At 42.3% G+C, this 15,612-nt stretch overlaps 1 protein-coding gene across 4 annotated transcripts in view; it reads right to left on the bottom strand.

The window, feature by feature from the left end:
* Positions 1–731: 731 nt before the first annotated feature.
* Positions 732–15,612, bottom strand: part of ZCCHC4 (zinc finger CCHC-type containing 4) — a 32,595-nt gene continuing 17,714 nt past the window's right edge. For all 4 annotated transcript variants that reach the window (XM_073574694.1, XM_073574695.1, XM_073574696.1 and 1 more), the window contains 4 exons: positions 13,393–13,468; positions 12,491–12,542; positions 8,907–9,051; positions 732–2,755 (listed from right to left, as the gene is read on the bottom strand). In XM_073574694.1, the coding sequence (XP_073430795.1) occupies positions 2,638–2,755; positions 8,907–9,051; positions 12,491–12,542; positions 13,393–13,468 (391 nt within the window). In that variant the 3' untranslated portion in view covers positions 732–2,637. The remainder of the gene's footprint in view (positions 2,756–8,906; positions 9,052–12,490; positions 12,543–13,392; positions 13,469–15,612) is intronic.

The following is a 15,612-nucleotide window of genomic DNA, read 5'->3' as shown; positions in this document are numbered from 1 at the left end:
CATTGGCATACTAATATGGAATAACACTGTGTAGTACTTTTTATAACTATGTATGACCATTACTCCAAAATGCCCCAGGAGCAGTTTTTCAACCTGAACATCGCTCGTTCTACTGTGAGCAGTCTGCATGGGCTTAACATGCTACCATGACCTGCAGAGTCTCCGGCCTTGTCTCCCTTCGAGCAAATCTCTGACTTCATAGGTTGACAATTGCACAAGGAGGCTGCCAGCAGTGGTTTTGAATAACTTGAGTGCCCAAATTCATTCTGCATGGGCAGAGCATTCCTCGGAAAACCATTAATGCATGTGACACTCATACTTGATACTGAATAAACCAAGATGTTTTGAATATTTTGATTCCATCATTTCCATGTCTAGCCATACTGTGGTCTTCATAATTTGGTGCAGCAAGTTCAATGTTGAGAGGCGTATGGACGATGGTGGACCAAGCCCTTAAGCATTCAGTGTAATCTTCACACGGTTTAATCCCCATCACTGTGGAATCCTCATAAAATTGTATCCCCATCATCTTTGCCATCTTTGTGCTGTTTAATTCTCTAGGTTAAGGGTTAATATCATGCAAAGCTTTCTTTGGAAGACATATCTTGGAAATGTTCCTAGAGTAATATCATTGAATATTGTGTTACGATCAGTCCACCGTATGCCAACTTTTGGTCTTTTTATTGCAGCTATTGAAGTTACATCAAATAAGATAGTGAAGACAGATTAGATAAAGGGCATTTATCACTTTATTAGCAAACCTGACCACAGATAACTTCTAAAGGCTCCATTTACATCTGCATTGGAGCCTCAGAGGTAGAAGTAATCGTCTTTACCATAAAAAGTAGCGCAACATGTGACGTGAGGGACAGCATGACAGAAATCTGAAAAACACCATTGTAACAGAATAGAAAAACACAAACCCTAAACGTAGATGTCAAGCAGGTCTCCATACAGTGTTAACTACACTATTGACCTTACTACGCAAGAAAGATAGACCCCATCCATTGCATTCCCCTTTAAGGACTTGGGGTAGCTTTCAGGTTCACTGATTACGGAGACACATCGTGCATAAAAATCACCGATGCTCTATTGACTCAGTAACTTAAGGGATTGAAAGCTCCTGAGATCATAATCAGCAGAAATTGTGCGCTGAGAACACATCGAAAGAGTTCACATGGCCGAGCAGCTGCATGCAACTCTTACATCACCAATCACAATGCCAAGTGTCGGATGGAGTGGTGTAAAGCAGCAGCAACTGGACTCTGTATTAGTGGAAATATGTTCTGTGGAGTGGTGGATCACACTTGAGACCTGCCTAAATGCATTGTGCCAGCTGTATAGTTTGGTGGAGGAGGAATAATGCCATACAATTTTTTTATTTTTTTGGCCTAGATCTAAGACTTACTGAATCATTTTATACTTTCATCTTTGGGGGAACAGTTTGAGGAAGGTCCTTTTTTTTTCGTTCTCAATGACATTGTTCCATTGCATAAAGCAAGGTTCAAGAGTCATGGATGGTGGAGTTTGGTGTTGAAGAACATGAGACACAACATCAACCACATCCAACACCTTTGGGATGAACAAGAACAAAGATTGTGAGCCCGGCCTCTCCCCAACATCAGCATTTGACCTCACAAATTGCTCTTTTTGGATGAATGGGCAAAAATTCACACAGCTCCAAAATTTTACAGAAAGCCTTGCTAGAAGTGAGGAGGCTAAGAAGGTGGAACAGACTCCTTATTAATAATCTAGAATGTCAAAAAGCTCCTACAGGTGTGATGTGTAGGTGACACAATACTTATGCGCATCAATGAGCATTAGACATAAATGACCCGGCTACCCGTTCATAGTTGTCCCTCCTCGGCAGGTGCAGCCAATATATAACAGGAACACCACAAGATCTGATGTTTTGGAGGATTTCTGACCCAGTCATTTAGTCCTTGTCAAGGTTGCTCATATCCTAAGACACGCAGATTTTTCCTGCTTCTAATGATTGTTCCCTCGCCAGCATTTCTTCACATGAGCCAGTCATGGTCCATAGAGCCCCTCCTCACATGTTGGCAGAATGGGACTACACTCAGCTGAATATGTGACTTCAGTACTTGTCATTTAACAGTGCCCTGTTAGAAGTGTGCTAAACCCATGTGTATAAAGTCATAGATGTTTCAGGTTCTGAGTAGTGATGACTTTTTCCGAGCATGCTTGGGTGTCCTCCGAGTAATTTGGCGTGCTCGGAGATTTAGTTTTCGACGTCTCATCTGCATGATTTGCGACTGCTAGACAGCCTGAATACATGTGTTGAATGCCTGTTTGTTAGGGAATTTCCACATGTATGCAGCCTGTCTACAAGTCACAAATCATGCAGATAAGACAACGAAAAAAATCTCTGAGCATGCCAAAATACTCGGAGGACACCCGAGCATGCTCAGAAAAACCCGAGCAAGAGTATACTCGCTCATCACTAGTGCTGAGTCACAGGACAGAAGAGCGGGGAGACGGTTTATTAGTTACAAATCACAAGTAAAATATTAAAAATCTTCAAACAGAAAAGGAACAAAAAAAAAAAAAAAAACAGTAGAAACTCCTAAATAAGGACAGACTGTGACTGATGTTATATAAGAGAACATATTGCACTCAGGACGCAGGTTTCTTCTTTTTCGTCCTTTGTCTCTTTTTATTCTTCCAGCTTGCAGGAATTTGTGATGCTTTCTTTCCTTTTATGTTTAGATTTCTTTTGCTCGAATTTTGCTGTCTGATAGAAAGTGACAGAATTTTATTAGAGTTTTTGTATAGTGCATTGCGGAAGTATTCGGCCACCTAGAACTATTCAAACTTTTCCCACATATCATGCTTCAAACATAAAGATACCAAATGTAAATTTTTGGTGAAGAATCAACAAGTTGGACACAATTGTGAAGTTGAACGAAATGTATTGGTTATTTTAAATTTTTGTGGAAATTCAAAAACTGAAAAGTGGGGCGTGCAATATTATTCGGCCCCTTTACTTTCAGTGCAGCAAACTCACTCCAGAAGTTCATTGTGGATCTCTGAATGATCCAATGTTGTCCTAAATGACTAATGATGATAAATATAATCCACCTGTGTGTAATCAAGTCTCTGTATAAATGCACCTGCTCTGTGATAGTCTCAGGGTTCTGTTTGAAGCACAGAGAGCTTCATGAAGACCAAGGAACACAACAGGCAGGTCCGTGATACTGTTGTGGAGAAGTTTAAAGCCAGATTTGGATACAAAATGATTTCCAAAACTTTAAACATCCCAAGGAGCACTGTGCAAGCGGTCATATTGAAATGGAAGGAGTATCATACCACTGCAAATCTACCAAGATCCGGCCGTCCCTCTAAACTTTCATCTCAAACTAGGAGAAGACTGATCAGAGATGCAGCCAAGAGGCCCATGATCACTCTGGATGGACTGCAGAGCTCTACAGCTGAGGTGGGACAGTCTGTCCATAGGACAACAATCAGTCGTACACTGCACAAATCTGGCCTTTATGGAAGAGTGGCAAGAAGAAAGCCATTTCTCAAAGATATCCATAAAAAGTGTTGTTTAATGTTTGCACAAGCCACCTGGGAGACACACCAAACATGTGGAAGAATGTGCTTTGGTCAGATGAAACCAAAATCAAACTTTATGGCAGCAATGTCAAATGTTATGTTTGGTGTAAAGGCAACACAGCTCATCACCCTGAACACACCATCCCCAATGTCAAACATGGTGGTGGCAGCATCATGGTTTGGGCCTGCTTTTCTTCAGCAGGGACAGGGAAGATGGTTACAATTGATGGGAAGATGGATGGAGCCAAACACAGGACCATTGTTGAAGAAAACCTGTTGGAGTCTGCAAAAGACTTGAGACTGGGACGGAGATTTGTCTTCCAACAAGAAAATGATCCCAAACATAAAGCAAAATCTACAGTGGAATGGTTCACAAATAAACGTATCCAGGTGCTAGAATGGCCAAGTCAAACTCCAGACCAGAATCCAATCGAGAATCTATGGAAAGAGCTGAAAACTGCTGTTCACATACGATCTCCATCAAACCTCACTGAGCTCGAGCTGTTTGCCAAGGAAGAATGAGCAAGAATTTCAGTCTCTCAATGTACAAAACTGATAGAGACATACCCCAAGCGACTTGCAGTTGTAATCGCAGCAAAAGGAGGCACACAAAAGTGTTAAGTTGCATAATATTGCACGCCCCACTTTTCAGTTTTTGAATTTCCACAAAAATTTAAAATAACCAATAAATTTCGTTCAACTTCACAATTGTGTCCCACTTGTTGATTCTTCACCAAAAAATTTACATTTGTTATCTTTATGTTTGAAGCATGACATGTGGGAAAATGTTGAAAAGTTCCAGGGGGCCGAATACTTTCGCAAGGCACTGTATATCCAACACTGAAAGGACATACACAATGCTCTCTACTGAGCAGCCATAACATTAAGGGTGCATTCAGTCAGCCGTGTAACATAGACGACCATCACATCGCAATGCTCGGACTGGCCGGCGGCTCTCCTGACCCAAAAGTGAGAGCATGTACAGGTGTTTCTCACAAAATTAGATCATCATCAAAACATTAATTGATTTCAGTTCTTCAATACAGAAAGTGAAACTCATATAGTCATTACAAAGAGAGTGATCTATTTCAAGTATTTATTTCTGTTAATGTTGATGATTATGTCTTACAGCCAATGAAAACCCAAAAGTCATGATCTCAGTAAACTAGAAAAAAAAACACCCGCAAAGGCTTCCTAAGTGTTTAAAAAGGTCCCTTAGACTGTGGTTCCACAATCATGGGGAAGACTGCTGATCATTCAAAAATTTGTGGGAGATTCACAAGGAGTGGACCCAGAAGCTTCATACCTGGGTCAAGGAGAAACTGGCTCAATGCTCCAAGGTGTTGTTTTCAGATGAAAGTAAATTTTGCATTTCATTTGGAAATCAAGATCCCAGAGTCTGGAGGAAGAGTGGAGAGGCCACAATCCAAGCAGCTTGTGGTCTAGTGTGAAGTTTCCACAATCAGTGATGGTTTGGGGAGCCATGTCACCTGCTGGTGTAGGTCCACTGTGTGTTATCAAGACCAAAGTCAGCGCAGCCATCTACCAGGACATTTTAGCGCACTTCATGCTTCACTCTGCTGACAAGTTTTTTGGAGAAGGAAAATGAATCCTCCAGCAGGACTTGGCATCTGTCCACACTGCCAAAAGTACCAATACCTGGTTTACAAACAACAGTATCACTGTGCTTGATTGGCCAGAAAACTCACCTGACCTTAACCCCAAGAGAATCTATGGGGTATTGTCAAGAGGAAGATGAGGGACATCAGACCCAACAATGCAGACGAGCTGAAGGCTGCTATCAAAGCAACCTGGGCTTCCATAACCCCTCAGCAGTGCCACAGCCTGATCGCCTCCATGCCACGCCGCATTGATGCAGTAATTGATGCAAAAGGAGCCCCGACCAAGTATTGAGTGCACTTACTGAACATACATTTCAGTAGGCCAACATTTCAGATTTTAAAATCATTTTCCAAGCTGGTGTTATAAAGTATTCTAATTTACTGAGATAATGACTTTTGGGTTTTCATTGGCTGTAGCCATAATCATCAACATTCACAGAAATAAACACGTGAAATAGATCACTCTGTAATGATTCTATATAATATAGGAGTTTCACTTTTTTTATTGAAGAAATAAATTAACTTTTTCATGATATTCTAATTTTGTGAGATGCACTTATACTTCAATGGAGCTGTCACGTTCAGGTCAGGTGAGCCGCCGGCCAGTCCGTATAACGCGATTTGATCGTCGTCCATTATCTGGCAGTCTGACTGCACCCCACAACTATCTGCCTAATACTGGGTAAGGTTCCTCTTGCCTCTTCTGTTCCTTCAACCATCGTTTGGCCCTTTACAAAATCCCTCCCATGTTTAATCTTGCCCATTTATCCTGCTTAGAACACTTCAGCCTAAAGAAGTGATTGTTCACTTGCCAGCTAACATTTCACAGCCCCCAACAAGTGTTTTTTCTATTTATGTAATAAACAGTAAAATATAGCCAACATTTTTAAAGCATAACCAACGGTATGATTTATGTTTTTTTACATATTTCAACAGTACAAAAAAGTACATGATAAAATGAGAAGCTTTGTAATATATCTTAGAGATTTCTGCTTCGTTCTCCTCCTAAACTGATCTTTTATTCTCAAAATTCTGAATTAAGAAATAGATGGCAGTTGGTGCTCAAAAAGTTCTATGGAGAACTGTAACTGTCTCAGACCCTGCAGCAGAAGGTCTGTGTCGGTCTCCAGCTCCTCCTTCCAGAGAATTTTAAAAAACACCAACTGTCCTTGCCTATTTCAGTGAAGAGAAAATCTGCTGAATTCAATATTTTACCCATGACTTAAGAATGAATAATTAGTCCAGGAAGAGAAAGAAGCAGATTTCTCTGATAAGATATATTACAAAGTTTCTTATTTTCATTTTATTTTCAGACTAATATCCTCCATAATCGAAAACTCCCACTTCTGACTCCAGGACTTTTCTCGTGCTGTACCAGTTTTCTGGAATGCACTACCCCCAGAATCTCTGATTAATACCTAGCCTCTACATTTTAAAAACACATCTCTTCTGGACAGGCTTTATCACCTCACTTCACTAATCAACGCTTTCATGCTCCCACTTCTATTATTTCCTCGGAATCTGTCCCCTTTTAGTCATCTGCCTCCACATTTTCCATACCCCCAATAACACAGATTAACTGCTGTAAGGCAGCGCATGTGTTGGGGGATACTCGCTTAGACATCATAAACCACACCGTAGGCCATGTTACATATCACAAGCCTTACACAGTCCATAGTACTTCCTAGAACATGGCTTTACATCATAGTCGCTAAACACGCCAGACTTCCCACTGTCCAGTTACCGTGGGCGACAGCACGCCAAACAGTTCTTAATGTCCACGGAACATAATAGGCACTAACGTCTGCTCCAATAGCATTAACTTGTCTCCCGTTACCATAACCCCCTTGTCTGGAGTTACCTTACAGGAGCTCCTGCTCCACACACTGACTCCTTGTCAGTCCTCTCTCCCAGAGAAGTAATAGAAAAAACTGACAGCACATCTAGAACTAGTCTGAATAGGTGCATACCAAAAGCCAACTTACATATTAAATAGAAAATGGTAGCACACCAAATATGAAATATGTGAAATACGAATAGCAAAACGGCTTTTGTAATACATTTCATAGTGGCTTTTGTAAGGCATATCAAATATGAAATAAGTGAAACATGAATAGCATAATGGCTTTTGTTATCTAGAAAAACATATGAGATACTTAGCACAAAATTTGGCCAAAAGATGTGAGCCCATTCACCAACGACAAGGTGATCTCAGATTGAATGGGTCCCTATACTGACTGCCTGGTGTGAACTGACCTCTGGCTAGTAACATGATAAAGCCTGTATATATAGGCCGATAGGAACCAAACATGTGATTGAATGTGAAAATCACCACTTGATGAAGGGCGGAGTGCTCAGTCAGAAAACCAGTATACAAGTAATAGAAAAAACTGACAGCACATCTAGAACTAGTCTGAATAGGTGCATACCAAAAGGCAACTTACATATTAAATAGAAAATGGTGTGCTACCATTTTCTATTTAATATCTCTCTCCCAGGGAAGCTGTCTTACTGGGATCACCATTCTTGCGACCAGGGCACTCCTGACAGTTCCAGACCCTCAGAAGGTCGGTAGCTTCCCCAACGCAGTGCCGTCACAGACTCTGCACATATGGTCTCACCCTGTGCTCTTCAGGAATCCAGTCGCCACGTGGAACCTCCCAACACAGAGACCATCTGGGTACACGGCCTCTCCATGTGCTATTCAGGAAGTCCGTCCACTCATAGGACCTTTCAACACACAGTCTTCCAGGTACATGGCCTCTCAATGTGCTCTTCAGGAAGTCCGACCACTCATAGGACCTTCCAGCACACAAGCCTGACCTCATACAGGACCTTACAACCTAGACCGACCATGTGACCCAAATCATGGTCACATAATATAGCTGTAACCACCCCCATAGGTGGGAGGTGTGTGTGGTTAGTCAGTCCCGCCCAGCTCTCTGGCTAATTCTGTAAACCCCCTAGTAAAAACAAGAACAACGCTCAAGGAACTACAGGTCCCAGAGCAACATTTCAGGCTTACAGCGCAGAGAAGCTCCTCCTCTGTGACACATACCAGCCACTTACAACAATGCCAGTCACTGTCTCACACTGCTTAGATACAGGTTGGTGACCGAATTGTGCAGTTTATAGCATAACCCCTATTTATTATAATGAAGGCTGGACTGTACATGACAAGCACTGTTTACCTATTGTGTCCCCCCTTCCATTTAATTTTAGATTGTAAGCTTTCGAACAGAAACTTCACTCCTCCTGTAACTATTGAATTATTACTATGGGCATTATCAATTTATGAAATAAAAATTAAAAGGATGGTTACTCATTAAAGGGGCTGTCCACGTTTGGCACAAAAGTCCGCCACCACTCTATGTGACGTCAGACTTGTGAATCCTCACAGCATGCACAGCGCGCTGTCAGGATTCTCCGATGTCGGGAGTCATGTGACTGTAAGTATGCGCTATGCATACTCCCAGGCAAGTTCTGGCTAGACATGCGCAGCCTCACTCAATACGAGAGTTGGGAGCGTCTGGACACATCTCGTTGAAATGTGGCCAGGAGCATGCACAGCGCATACTTGCAGTCACACGACCGCCTGGAGAATCCTGACAGCGTGTGCTGTGAGGATTCTTAAGCCTGCACTCAGATTGATGGCAGACATTCGTGCCAAACCTGGACAACCCATTTATTGGTATTATAACTCACTTTTTGTGGGCGCCAGTGACATGACGACGAGGACAGCTGTTGCGTTTGTGGCCTTTGTCTCCACACTGAAAGCAGCCTTCCACAGCACGGCCGCAGGAATGGTTTTCAAGAGCACAACGGTCACAAGAAGAACAATGAATCCACGCTGTGAAAAAAAGCCAACAGTAAATTAGTAGATGCTCAGATGTATTTACATACACTGGCATGTAAAAGTCTTGGCACCCCCGGTTAAAATTACTCTTGTTGTGAACAATTAGGCAAGTTGAAAATGAAATGATCTCTAAAAGGCCTAAAGATAAAGATGACATTTCTTTTGTATTTTAGAAAAAAACAAAAATTATATATATCAACTTTTCATTTTAAAAAATTACATAAAGAAAAATGAGCTGATGCAAAAGTTTGGGCACCCTGCATGGCTAGTACCTAGTAGCACCCCTTTAGAAAGTATCACAGCTTGTAAACACTTTTTGTAGCCAGACAAGAGTCTTATTGTGCGGGATTTTAATCCATTCTTTTTTGGAAAATTCTTCCAGTTCTGTGAGATTCTTGGGTCTTCTTGCATTCTCTGTTATTTTGACGTCTAGCCACAGATTTTCAATGATGCTCAGATCAGGGAACTGTGAGGGCCATTGTAAAACCTTCAGCTCACGCCTTTTGGTCGTCTATTGTGGATTTTGACATGTGTGTAGGATCATTATCCACTTGTAGAACCCATGCTCTTTTCAGCTTCAGCTTTTTTACATGATGTCCCAGATGTGCTCAATCAGATTCAGGTCTCGGGAACGGGCGCGCCAGTCCATAGCTTCAATGCCTTCATCTTGCAGGAATCGCTGACACACTCCAGCCATGTGAGGTCTGGCATTGCCCTGCATTAGGAGGAACCCAGGGCCAACCACACCAGCATATGGTCTCACAAGGGGTGTGAGGATCTTGGTACCGAATGGCAGTCAGACTACCTCTGTCAAGTACATGGAGGGCTGTGCAGCCCTCCAAAGAAATTCCATCCCACACTATTACTAACCCACTGCCAAACTGGCCATGCTGAAGGATGTTGCAGGCAGCAGATCGCTCTCCACGGCGTCTCCAGACTCTTTCACATGTGCTCAGTGTGAACCTGCTTTCATCTGTGAAGAGCACAGGGTGCCAGTGGCAAATTTGCCAATCATGGTGTTCTGTAGCAGATGCCAAGCATCCTGCACGATGTTGGGCTGTGAACACAACCCCCATCTGTGGACGTCGGTCACCCAGACCATCCTCATGGAGTCGGTTTCTAACAGTTTGTGCAGACACATGCACATTTGTGGCCTGCTGGAGGTCATTTTACAGGGCTCTGGCAGTGCTCCTCCTGTTCCTTTTTTCACAAAGGCTGAGGTAGCGGTCCTGCTGCTGGGTTGCTGCCCTCCTACTGCCCCTTCCACGTCCCCTGGTGTACTGGCCTGTCTCCTGGTAGTGCCTCCAGCCTCTGGACATTACACTGACAGACACAGCAAACCTTCTTGCCACAGCTCGCACTGATGTGCCATTATGGATGAGCTGCACTACCTGAGCCACTTGTGTGGGTTGTAGAGTCCGTCTCATGCTACCACGAGTGTGAAAGCACAACCAACATTCAAAAGTGACCAAAACATCAGCCAGAAAGTATTGGTACGGAGATGTGGTCTGTGGTCCCCACCTGCAGAACCACTCCTTTATTGAGGGTGTCTTGATAATTGCCAATAATTTCCATCTGTTGTCTATTCCATTTGCACAACAGCATGTGAAATTGATTGTCAATCAGTGTTGATTCCTAAGTGGACAGTTTGATGTCACAGGAGATTGATTTACTTGGAGTTATATTCTGTTGTCTAAGTGTTCCCTTTATTTTTTTCAGCAGTGTATATATATATATATATATATATATATATATATATATATATATATATATATATATATACACACACACATATATATATTTGCCTAACATACGAAGGAAATGAGTCATCTGTAACTTTAGGCCTTTCGGAGGACATTTCATCTTCAACTTGCTTAACTGTTCACAACAACATGAATTTTGACCAGAGGCGCCCAAACTTACATACACATATAGACAGACATTATTTCAAAAGAACAATTTTCATGCTCCAGATTAAACCCTTGTACAGTTTTGCTGAAAAGTTTTCAAATATTTGCAATCTTGAATGAATGACAATCACGTTGACATGCTCGCAAACACATACAAGCCGTCTGCATTCTGATGTAATGCACATTTGTATGGAAATCCCTTGTGAACCAATAAATGGAGGTAGGACGGCCTGGGAGACTAAATTGGATAGTGTACAGTACAGTAAGCTAGAGAGCCGGGGTTCCAACCAGTGGATGGTGGCAGTCTGCTCAGGGGAATGTCTCTCTCAATGGTATCAGCATCCATAGGGGACATTTTTAATATATAAGGGGGCACTCAGGGCATTATTACTTCATGAAGGAGGGCTTTGGTCACTATTAGCTTACATAGGGCACCATTACTTTTTAAGGAGGCAAATCGAGCTATCATTAATTTATAAGAGTGCACTTGGGACTTCATAACCTTAAGAGGGGCACAACATATGGCTCATAGCCACCTGTTAGAGCTGAATGGGGCACACAAGGTAACAAAGTTTGGGAACCCTTGTCATACAGACAAATGCATGGAAGACACACACCGTCTTCCTATCCTTCAACTGCTTCCTTTTAGCTAATGATTTATAGCATGGAGGCAAATCGCTTAATGGTGGGTGCTAGCATACAGTCTCCAATATAAAAAAAAAAACGCAGGGAAGACACACACTTTGTCTTCCTAGCACCTGACTGCTTTCTTTTAGCTCAGGGATTACAACATGGAGGCAAATCCTTAGTGGATGGAGGGGGAAGAGAGAACAAGTAAAAAAACCTTGTGACCTTCAATATTAGCTACAGGGATCTTCTTCATGGACCACCCTACTCCTGAGCCGCCCTACTCTTGAGCCAGCCCTACTCCTGAGCCAGCCCTACTCCTGGGCCAGCCCTACTCCTGAGCCAGCCCTACTCCTGAGCCAGCCCTACTCCTGGGCCAGCCCTACTCCTGGGCCAGCCCTACTCCTGGGCCAGCCCTACTCCTGAGCCAGCCCTACTCCTGGGCCAGCCCTACTCCTGGGCCAGCCCTACTCCTGGGCCGCCTTATTTAGCTCAGGAACCATCCTGATCGTCTCTCTGAGCCCGATGTCTGGCGAGCTATAGCATGCTGTAGAAGCACAGTTTGCTGACAAAGTAATACAACCACAGAATAGTGAATCCAACTGGAAGCTAATCTATTTATTTGTGTAAGGGCTGTGCCCATGTATGTTAATGAGCTGTGCCATCTCATGATAATTATTTATAGCTTTTGTATCTGACGGCATATATTTGCATATGATTCCTTGGGCCTAATTCCAGGTTGCACCCAATCCCTCCATCTAGATGACAACATGTATGAAGGATTGTAAGGAAGCAATTACTAAAAAGAAAACAGTGTAAACTAGAACACAAAGTTTAATTACTTCTTTCTTTTCTTTTTGCAACTGAACAGAAGGAAATGCTAGCTTGGTACTTACATGGCTTCACACATTTACGACACAGAAGACAGTGTTTCCACGCTCGGCCATCCTATAAGGAAATAATTACATTTACATGGGGATGCATATCATTTTCTGGAGGGGAGAATTTAATTCAGGATTTCTATGTAGAGTGCACAAATCCTGGATAGGGATTAAAGCCCCTCAATACATTTTAGACTGCTGATATAGACAGGTACAGAACGCTGAGGGTCCAACTGCTGGGACCACAACCAATACAGGAGATTGGGGCTCTGCACCGCTCCGTCTTGAACATACCAGAAATGTGCATACTCGACTGTCGCTCCATTTACTCATTCATCTAAATGTGGACTTGCAGAAATCCACGTGTTTGCCTCCAAAACAATCCCATTCAGAGGAATGGAACCGATTTACAGACAATTGCTCACTCTGCAGAGTGCTCCTGTGTTCTCTACGAAACTGACGCTACCAGACATTTTATCTCTTAGAGACCAAAGGTTCAGCAGTCTGGAATAGGACATGCCGGATTCTTAGCATCCTGAAATCGCCTGTCGGTGAAGAGTTGGTGGGCCCCCCATACACATTAGAATGTGGCCCCTAAGCATTAAAACATTGGTGGGTTTGGCCAACGTTAGTCTAATGTGTATAAAGAAAAAGGCAGTTATGGTAAGGTTAGAAGAGCCCTAGACCTGTGAGATCACCACATAACCAGGAAAGCTTTTTAGAAGCAAGCGCTGAAACTTCTATTCCATAACTGCAAGCAGAGATCTTGAAAACTAACAAATAGGTTCAGAACTACAGAAGTTTTCATTACTGCATCTACACGATCTTCAGACATGACAAAAAGTCACAACCTTAAAACAAGTGAGAGGCTCTCTAGATGCCTGTGCAGGTCTAGTTCCGAAAATAAAGAGCATTACCTTTGAGGGGCACAAATTGCAGATTTCACAATGCTTGTTTTCGGAAGACACGTATCTCCTGCAGACTGCGCAGAACCTAACAAGTGCGAGAAAAAAAAATTATATACTTGCAAGTAATGATTTTGTGAATATATATGAAGAAATAATAATATATATAGTTTTTTGAATATATATATATATAACATCCAGAAAATCAACTTGTCTGATTTGGCGAGATTTATTTTTCAAATTATGGTGGAAAATAAGTATTTGGTTATTAACAAAAGTTCATCTCAATATTTTGTTATATATCCTTTGTTGGCAATGACAGAGGCCAAACATTTTCTGCAAGTCTTCACAAGGTTGGCACACACTGTTGGTGGTATGTTGGCCCATTCCTCCATGCAGATCTCCTCTGGAGCAGTGATGTTTCGGGCCTGTCACTGGGCAACACAGACTTTCATATCCCTCCAAAGGTTTTCTATGGTGTTGAGATCTGGAGACTGGCTAGACCACTCCAGGACCTTCATATGTTTCTTATGAAGCCACTCCTTCATTGCCCAGGCAGTGTGCTTGGGATCATTATCATGCTGAAAGACCCATCCACATTTCATCTTCAATGCCCTTGCTGAGGGAAGGAGGTTTGCACTCAAAATCTCACGACACATGGCCCCATTCATTCATATACACGGATCAGTCATCCTGGTCCCTTTGCAGAGAAACAGCCCCAAAGCATGATGTTGCTACCCTCATGCTTCACAGTAGGTATGGTGTTCTTTGGATGCAACTCAGCATTGTCTCCTCCAAACACGATGAGTTATTTGTTTCTACAAAACAGTTCTACTTTGGTTTCATCAGACCATATGACAGTCTCTTAATTCTCTTCTGGATAATCCAAATGCTCTCTATCAAACTTAAGACGGGCCCGGACATGTACTGGCTCAAACAGGGGGACATGTCTGGGACTGCAGGATCTGAGTCCCTGGCGGCGTAGTGTGTTACTGATGGTAGACTGTTACGGTGGTCCCAGCTCTATGCAGGTCATTCACTAGGTCCCCCACTGTGATTTTTGCTCACCGTTCTTGTGATCATTTTGACCGCACGGGCTGAGATCTTGCATGGAGCCCCAGATCGAGGGACATTATCAGTGGTCTTGTATGTCTTCCAATTTCTTATTATTGCTCCCACAGTTGATTTCATCACACCAAGCTGCTTGCCTATTGCAGATTCAGTCTTCCCAGCCTGGTGCAGGGCTACAATTGTTTCTGGTGTCCTTCAACAGCTCTTTGGTTTTCACCATAGTGGAGTTTGGAGTGTGACTGTTTGAGGTTGTGGACAGGTGTCTTTTATACTGATAACAAGTTCAAACAGGTGCCACTACTACAGGTAATGAGTGGAGGACAGAGGAACCTCTTAAAGAAGAAGTTACAGGTCTGTGAGAGCCAGAAATCTTGCATGTTTTTAGGTGACCAAATACTTATTTTCCACCATAATTTGAAAAATAAATCTTGCCAAATCAGACAAGGTGATTTTCTGGATTTGTTTTCTCATTTTGACTCTCATAGTTGTGGTCTCCCTATGATGTCAATTACAGGCCTCTCTCATCTTTTTAAGTGGGAGATCTTGCACAATTGGTGGCTACTTTTTTCCCCACTCTATAGGTGTCGCAGTCTGCAATAATGGAGACAAGAAGAAACATAAGTCTTCATAGGAGCTGCAGACACCTTACAGGAGAAATAAAACCTTTTTGGTTACAAATTATTTTGTTTTAAAAATATTAAAGTGAACACCGTTTCATTTGTTCCATTTTAAATGAATTGGTCTCGCATAAATGGTTGCAAAAATCTACAAATCCTTCAGAGCTGCATCAAAAATGTTTTTTTTCAGCATTTTCTCAACACAAATTCTAAATGTTGTTTCAAGTATTTTTTCCAACACATCGCATTTTTAAAAAAACATAAAAGAAAAACAGCCACAAAAATGCCGCATCCAGAGCATAATACAGTTTGAAGAACAAACAAAGGAGGCACAAAAAAAATGCAATGTGACGTAACTATAGACTGAATATAAAGCAAGAGGACAATGAGGCAGCCAAGAAAAATCAATAAGGGAGTGGATAAATTAATAAAAGGAAAAAAAAGCTAAAACACAAAAACATAATACTTCTATACTGGACCGTACTGCACCTCCATAGTCCACACTGTGTCCCTCCCCCACAAGTCTACTGGCTTCTTCCTCCAG

This window comes from Dendrobates tinctorius, unplaced genomic scaffold (genome assembly GCF_039654945.1).
Source record: "Dendrobates tinctorius isolate UK_male_01 unplaced genomic scaffold, ASM3965494v1 ptg000039l, whole genome shotgun sequence".
Classification (NCBI taxonomy): domain Eukaryota; kingdom Metazoa; phylum Chordata; class Amphibia; order Anura; family Dendrobatidae; genus Dendrobates; species Dendrobates tinctorius.
This window is presented reverse-complemented; position numbering and strand designations above follow the sequence as displayed.